Source organism: Oncorhynchus nerka, linkage group LG12 (genome assembly GCF_034236695.1).
Source record: "Oncorhynchus nerka isolate Pitt River linkage group LG12, Oner_Uvic_2.0, whole genome shotgun sequence".
Lineage (NCBI taxonomy): Eukaryota > Metazoa > Chordata > Actinopteri > Salmoniformes > Salmonidae > Oncorhynchus > Oncorhynchus nerka.
The window spans coordinates 85763034-85771051 of NC_088407.1; the positions used below are offsets into that span (position 1 = coordinate 85763034).

The 8018-nt window shown below is 52.9% G+C and overlaps 1 protein-coding gene across 1 annotated transcript; it reads left to right on the forward strand.

The window, feature by feature from the left end:
* Nucleotides 1-393: 393 nt before the first annotated feature.
* On the forward strand, nucleotides 394-3077 carry LOC135574145 (loricrin-like). The gene is made up of 4 exons (XM_065025032.1): nucleotides 394-399; nucleotides 1249-2221; nucleotides 2312-2481; nucleotides 2739-3077. The coding sequence occupies exons 1-4, from the start codon at nucleotides 394-396 to the stop codon at nucleotides 3075-3077; spliced, it is 1488 nt and encodes a 495-aa protein (XP_064881104.1).
* The last annotated feature ends 4941 nt before the right edge of the window (nucleotides 3078-8018 follow it).

Genomic DNA, 8018 nt, shown 5'->3' on the forward strand with positions numbered 1-8018 from the left:
TTCTTGAGACAATGGTGGGAGGTTCTTGAGACAATGGTGGGAGGTTCTTGAGACACTGGTGGGAGGTTGGGAAGGCCCAAATACGATGGTTTTGTCAACAGTATATTGCTCTGTCTAGTATTGAAGTTAAAGAGAATATCAGGGCCTTTGAACAGGACATCAAGTCTATTGAATTGAAGTTGCTCGCTCAGATTGACCCCCGGGACTCCGGGAATTTACAGGACAAGAGACATGAACTGAGGTCGTTTCTACATGAAAGAGTGAAGGGTGCCTTGTTTTGCTACCCTCAGGGATACGGACGCTCCTAGTGCTTTATATAAGACCTAGGGCAGTGGACAACGCAACGTAAACAGATGGTCGGCCTTCGTCTCCCTGATGGGAAGATGACCACGTATGACGGTGAGATGTGCCAACATGCCGGGGATTTCTACTCTGTCCTCTATAAGGTGGAGGATTGTGATCCTCTGTGTGCTGAACAGTTGTTACATGGACTTCCTCAATTGGGACCTGAACAGAGAGCTGCTTTTGGACTCTGACATTACACTGCAAGAGCTGTCCACAGCAGTTATGCAGCTCTCATCAGGCCGAGCCCCTGGCATCGATGGTTTACCATCTGAGATCTAAAGGCACTTTTGGGGGTCTATTGGGGGGGATTTTTATGAAATGGTGTGTGAATCTTTTCATGAGGGTTCTCTTCCTGTATCCTGTCAACATGCGGTGCTTTCACTGTTGTCAAAAATGGGGGATTTGGCTCTTCTAAAAAATTGGCGACCTGTTGCATTGCTGTGTGCAGAATATAACATTGTATGTAAATGTCTCTCAAACAGGTTGAAAGAGTATCTGGGGCTGTTGGTTCACAAGGACCAGTCTTACTGTGGACCTCACCTCTCTATCGTAGATAACTTGTGTCTAATAAGAGATGTTTTAGACATTTGTAAACTGTCTGATGTAAATGTGGGTTTACTTTCTTTGGATCAGGAGAAGCCTTTGACCCTGTGGACCACCAGGACTTGTTCAAAACAATGAAAGCCTTTGGGTTTGGGGATGTTTTTTTGTCTTGGATGAGTTTACTGTATGCTGGGGCCTCGTGTATGGTGAAGGTGGGGGGTGGTTTGAGTTGTCCCATCCCTGTCCAAAGGGGTATCAGAGAGGGATGTCCAATTTCAGGACAGTTATATTGTCTGGCAATTGAACCAATGCTTTGTTTTTTTAAGCGAAGCTGTTAAGGTTCTCTCAAACGCTTTAAAGGTGTATGAGGGGGCCTCCTCAGCTAGAGTCAATTGTGGGCAGGTCAGCTTCAGACGGGGTCAGCTCCACGGTTACCAGGGGCTTCAAACGGGTCAGCTCCACGGTTACCAGGGGCTTCAGACGGGGTCAGCTCCACGGTTACCAGGGGGGCTTCAGACGGGGTCAGCTCCACGGTTACCAGGGGGCTTCAGACGGGGTCAGCTCCACGGTTACCAGGGGGGCTTCAAACGGGGTCAGCTCCACGGTTACCAGGGGGCTTCAAACGGGGTCAGCTCCACGGTTACCAGGGGGCTTCAGACGGGGTCAGCTCTACGGTTACCAGGGGGATTCAGATGGGGTCGCTCCACGGTTACCAGGGGGCTTCAAACGGGTACGCTCCACGGTTACCAGGGGGCTTCAAACGGGTATGCTCCAAGGTTACCAGGGGGCTTCAAACGGGTCGGCTCCACGGTTACCAGGAGGGCTTCATACGGGGTCCGCACCACGGTTACCAGGGAGGCTTCAGACGGGGTCAGCTCCACGATTACCAGGGGGCTTCAAACGGGGTCGGCTCCACGGTTACCAGGGGGCTTCAGACGGGGTCCGCTCCACGGTTACCAGGGGGCTTCAGACGGGTCAGCTCCACGGTTACCAGGGGGCTTCAGACGGGGTCAGCTCTACGGTTACCAGGGGGGATTCAGATGGGGTACGCTCCACGGTTACCAGGGGGGCTTCAAACGGGGTACGCTCCACGGTTACCAGGGGGGCTTCAAACGGGGTATGCTCCACGGTTACCAGGGGGGCTTCAAACGGGGTCGGCTCCACGGTTACCAGGAGGGCTTCAGACGGGGTCCGCTCCACGGTTACCAGGGAGGCTTCAGACGGGGTCAGCTCCACGATTACCAGGGGGGCTTCAAACGGGGTCGGCTCCACGGTTACCAGGGGGGCTTCAGACGGGGTCCGCTCCACGGTTACCAGGGTGGATTCAGACGGGGTCCGCTCCACGGTTACCAGGGGGCTTCAGACGGGGTCAGCACCACGGTTACCAGGGGGCTTCAGGCGGGGTCCGCTCCACGGTTACCAGGGGGCTTCAGACGGGGTAAGCTCCACGGTTACCAGGGGGGATTCAGACAGGGTCCGCTCCACGGTTACCAGGGGGGCTTCAGACGGGGTCCGCTCCACGGTTACCAGGGAGGCTTCAGACGGGGTCAGCTCCACGGTTACCAGGGGGCTTCAAACGGGGTCCGCTCCACGGTAACCAGGGGGGCTTCAGACGGGGTCCGCTCCACGGTTACCAGCGGGGCTTCAGACGGGGTCCGCTCCACGGTTACCAGGGTGGATTCAGACGGGGTCCGCTCCACGGTTACCAGGGGGGCTTCAGACGGGGTCAGCACCACGGTTACCAGGGGGGCTTCAGACGGGGTCCGCTCCACGGTTACCAGGGGGCTTCAGACGGGGTAAGCTCCACGGTTACCAGGGGCTTCAGACAGGGTCCGCTCCACGGTTACCAGGGGGCTTCAGACGGGGTCCGCTCCACGGTTACCAGGAGGCTTCAGAACGGGTCAGCTCCACGGTTACCAGGGGGGCTTCAAACGGGTCCGCTCCACGGTAACCAGGGGGCTTCAGACGGGGTCCGCTCCACGGTTACCAGGGGCTTGGTCGCTCCACGGTTACCAGGGGCTTCAAACGGCATACGCTCCACGGGTACCAGGGGGCTTCAAGGGGGTACGCTCCACGGGTACCAGGGGGCTTCACACGGGGTACGCTCCACGGGTACTGGGGGGGCTTCAACGGGGTGCGCTCACGGTTACCAGGGGGCTTCTGTTGAGAGGGGGTCCGCTCCACGGTAACCAGGGGGCTTCAGACGGGGGGTCGCTCCACGGTTACCAGGGGCTTCAAACGGGTCCGCTCCACGGTAACCAGGGGGCTTCAGACGGGGTCCGCTCCACGGTTACCAGGGGTTCAAACGGGGTCCGCTCCACGGTTACCAGGGGGCTTCAACGGGGTACACTCACGGGTACCAGGGGGCTTCAAACGGGTGTCCACGGGTACCAGGGGGGCTTAAACGGGGTACGCTCCACGGGTACCAGGGGGTGTCCAATACGCTCACGGTTACCACCTCAGATCCTCCAGAGGCAGAGATGGGATGAAGACTGGTTTTTTTTCTAGGCTCTGATGTCTTTCAGAAAAAGAACTGGGAGGGTGTAGTGGAGAAAGTGTGTGCCAGACTGTCAAGACTGGCACACTGACACCTTGATCCTCTGTTGGGGGGGGGGGGTGTCCAATATGCATCTGATACACCTGGATCCTCCTGTTGGGGAGGGGGGTCCAATATGCATCTGGTACACCTGGATCCTGCTGTTGGGGAGGGGTGTCCAATATGCATCTGGTACACCTGGATCCTCCTGTTGGAGAGGGGTGTCCATTATGCATCTGGTACACCTGGATCCTGCTGTTGGGGAGGTGTGTCCAATATGTATCTGGTATACCTGGATCCTCCTGTTGGAGAGGGGTGTCCAATTTACATCTGGTACTCCTGGATCCTCCTGTTGGAGAGGGGTGTCCAATATGCATCTGGTACACCTGGATCCTCCTGTTGGAGAGGGGTGTCCAATTTACATCTGGTACTCCTGGATCCTCCTGTTGGAGAGGGGTGTCCAATATGCATCTGGTACACCTGGATCCTCCTGTTGGAGAGGGGTGTCCAATTTACATCTGGTACTCCTGGATCCTCCTGTTGGAGAGGGGTGTCCAATATGCATCTGGTAAAACCTGGATCCTCCTGTTGGGGAGGGGTGTCCAATATGCATCTGGTACACCTGGATCCTCCTGTTGGAGAGGGGGGTCCAATATGCATCTGGTACACCTGGATCCTCCTGTTGGAGAGGGGGTGTCCAATATGCATCTGGTACACCTGGATCCTCCTGTTGGGGAGGGGTGTCCAATATGCATCTGGTACACCTGGATCCTCCTGTTGGAGAGTGGGGTGTCCATTATGCATCTGGTACACCTGGATCCTCCTGTTGGGGAGGGGTGTCCATTATGCATCTGGTACTCCTGGATCCTCCTGTTGGAGGGGTGTCCAATATGCATCTGGTACACCTGGATCCTCCTGTTGGAGAGTGCTGTCCATTATGCATCTGGTACACCTGGATCCTCCTGTTGGGGAGGGGGTCAATATGCATCTGGTACACCTGGATCCTCCTGTTGGGGAGGGGGTCCAATATGCATCTGGTACACCTGGATCCTCCTGTTGGAGAGGGGTGTCCAATATGCATCTGGTACACCTGGATCCTCCTGTTGGAGAGTGGTGTCCATTATGCATCTGGTACACCTGGATCCTCCTGTTGGGGAGGGGGTCCAATATGCATCTGGTACACCTGGATCCTCCTGTTGGGGAGGAGTGTCCATTATGCATCTGGTACACCTGGATCCTCCTGTTGGGGAGGTGTGTCCATTATGCATCTGGTACACCTGGATCTACTGTTGGGGAGGTGTCCATTATGCATCTGGTACACCTGGATCCTCCTGTTGGGGAGTGGGTGTCCAATATGCATCTGGTACACCTGGAACCTCCTGTTGGAGAGGGTGTCCAATATGCATCTGGTACACCTGGATCCTCCTTTTGGAGAGGGGTGTCCATTATGTATCTGGTACACCTGGATCCTCCTGTTGGAGAGGGTGTCTATGCATCTGGTACACCTGGATCCTCCTGTTGGGAGGGGTGTCAATATGCATCTGGTACACCTGGATCTTCCTGTTGGGGAAGGGTGTGCTGAGTCTGAAACTCTGGCACATCTGTTCTGACAGTGTCCCAGGTTGGTCAGGATGATTGACCTGATCACTAGCTGGTTCTCAGCTGTGGAGAGGTTTTCTTCCCAACTGTTTATATTTGAGAATAAAGTACAGGTTTAGTTGAAGGTTCTCTTACTTAGCATTTTGTTAGGGGGCAGCTAAAAGATTTGGAAGACAGGAAAGAACAGTATTCTGGGACAGGGTCTGTGGAAGTGGTGGGAACGCTGGAAGGGATGATGGCAGCCAGACTGAGGGCTGTTTATAGGTATATGGAAGCTGTGACGATTTGGTGCTGTGTTTAGTTACTGTTTTGGACGATTTGGTGCTATGTTTAGTTACTGTGGAGGACGATTTGGTGCTATGTTTAGTTACTGTGGAGGAAGATTTGGTGCTATGTTTAGTTACTGTGGAGGAAGATTTGGTGCTATGTTTAGTTACTGTGGAGGAAGATTTGGTGCTATGTTTAGTTACTGTGGAGGACGATTTGGTGCTATGTTTAGTTACTGTGGAGGACGATTTGGTGCTATGTTTAGTTAGTGTGGAGAAAGATTTGGTGCTGTGTTTTTAATTGATGTGTAACCATGGTTTTGGTAGAGTGTTTATTATGTTGTGGGTTCCCAGACCCAGTAAAGGTTATTTAAATCTCTGTCTCTGTCTCTGTCTCCGTCTCTCTCTCTCTCTCTCTCTCTCTCTCTCTCTCTCTCTTTCTCCCTCTCTCTCTCTCTCTCTCTTCTCTCTCTCTCTCTCTCTCTCGGTCTCTCTCTCGGTCTCGGGTCTCTCTCACTCTCACTCACTCTCACTTCTGCTCTCACTCACTCATTTGGTCACTGATATCATACGTGATCATGTGAGATTTGTTTAAGACACACCTGAGACACACATATACACACACACACACACACACACACACACACACACACACACACACACACACACACACACACACACACACTGTGCGTACATAAATGTAGTCTCAGCAGATATGGGTGTGTGTGTGTCTAAGCTGTCAGTTTAACACAGCCGTGTACTAATGCTACAGTCACAGTGGTTGTAGAGGTGTTTTGTGTGTAGTTCAAAATCAAATCAAATTTATTTGTCACATAAGCCGAATATAACAGTTGTTGACCCGCTAGCTGTCTGGAGCATATTGGACTGTTAGCTGAAGAGATCCATCGGCCAATTTCTTGGGCCACTACACACTATATATCTTATCTTGCCAATTGGACTGAACCCCTTGAGAACCCTACTTCTCTATCACAACTGGTCTGTTCCACGTAACCGCATGAGGAGGCTTCAACAGACTTCCTCCGTCGAGACGTCCCTCTAAGGCCCTTCTGCTAGCCTGCTAGCCCCGGCCTGCTAGCTGTCTGAATCGCCGTGTCTCCAGCCAGCCTAACTACTTCTGCTAGCCTGCTAGCCCCGGCCTGCTAGCCCCGGCCTGCTAGCTGTCTGAATCGCTGTGTCTCCAGCCAGCCTAACTACTTCTGCTAGCCTGCTAGCCCCGGCCTGCTAGCCCCGGCCTGCTAGCCCCGGCCTGCTAGCTGTCTGAATCGCCGTGTCTCCAGCCAGCCTAACTACTTCTGCTAGCCTGCTAGCCCCGGCCTGCTAGCTGTCTGAATCGCCGTGTCTCCAGCCAGCCTAACTACTTCTGCTAGCCTGCTAGCCCCGGCCTGCTAGCTGTCTGAATCGCCGTGTCTCCAGCCAGCCTAACTACTTCTGCTAGCCTGCTAGCCCCGGCCTGCTAGCTGTCTGAATCGCCGTGTCTCCAGCCAGCCTAACTACTTCTGCTAGCCTGCTAGCCCCGGCCTGCTAGCTGTCTGAATCGCCATGTCTCCAGCCAGCCTAATTACTCACTGGACTCCTTTGATCACTCGGCTACGCATGCCTCTCCCTAATGTCAATATGCCTTGTCCATTGCTGTTCTGGTTAGTGATTATTGTTTTATTTCACTGCAGAGCCTCTAGCCCTGCTCAATATGCCTTAGCTAACCCTTCAGTTCCATCTCCCATACATGCGGTGACATCAGCTGGTTTAAATGTTTCTAGAGACAATATATCTCTCATCATTACACAATGCCTAGGTTTACCTCCAATGTATTCACAGCCTACCATACCTTTGTCTGTACATTATAGCTTGAATCTACTCTACCGCACCCAGAAACCTGCTCTTTTTACTCTCTGGTCCGAACGTACTAGACGACCAGTTCTTATAGCCTTTAGGCAAACCCTCTGCTAGATGTCTGAATCGCCGTGTCTCTAGCCAGCCTAACTACTCACTGGACTCTTATGATCACTCGGCTACGTACCCTTATTCAACTCCTCCTCTGTTCCTCTGGTGATGTAGAGATTAATCCAGGCCCTGCAGTGCCTAGCTCCACTACTACTCCCCAGGTGCTCTCATTTGTTGACTACTGTAACCGTAAAAGCCTTGGTTTCATGCATGTTAACATTAGAAGCCTCCTCCCTAAGTTTGTTTTATTCCCCGCTTTAGCACACTCTGATGTCCTAGCCGTGTCTGAATCCTGGCTTAGGAAAACCACCAAAAACCCTGAAATTTCCATCCCTAACTATAACATTTTCCGACAAGATAGAACTGCCAAAGGGGCGGAGTTGCAATCTACTGCAGAGCTAGCCTGCAGAGTTCTGTCATACTATCCAGGTCTGTACACAAACAATTCAAGCTTCTACTTTTAAAAATCCACCTTTCCAGAAACAAGTCGCTCACCGTTGCCGCCTGCTATAGACCACCCTCTGCCCCCAGCTGTGCCCTGGACACCATATGTGATTTGATTGCCCCCAATCTATCTTCAGAGCTTGTGCTACTAGGTGACCTAAACTGGGACATGCTTAACACCCCGGCCATCCTACAATCTAAGCTTGATGCCCTCAATCTCACACAAATGATCAATGAACCTACCAGGTACAACCCCAAATCCGCAAAAACACGGGCACCTCATAGATATAATCCTAACCAACTTGCCCTCCAAATACACCTCT

What these genes read in the sequence shown, in the direction of transcription:
- LOC135574145 (XM_065025032.1), top strand. An exon ending in CCAGGGTGGATTCAGACGGG is followed by an intron (nt 2,222 to 2,311) that starts GTCCGCTCCACG and finishes CACGGTTACCAG; the next exon opens with GGGGCTTCAGACGGGGTAAG. An exon ending in CAAACGGGGTCCGCTCCACG is followed by an intron (nt 2,482 to 2,738) that starts GTAACCAGGGGG and finishes CACGGTTACCAG; the next exon opens with GGGGCTTCAGACGGGGTCCG.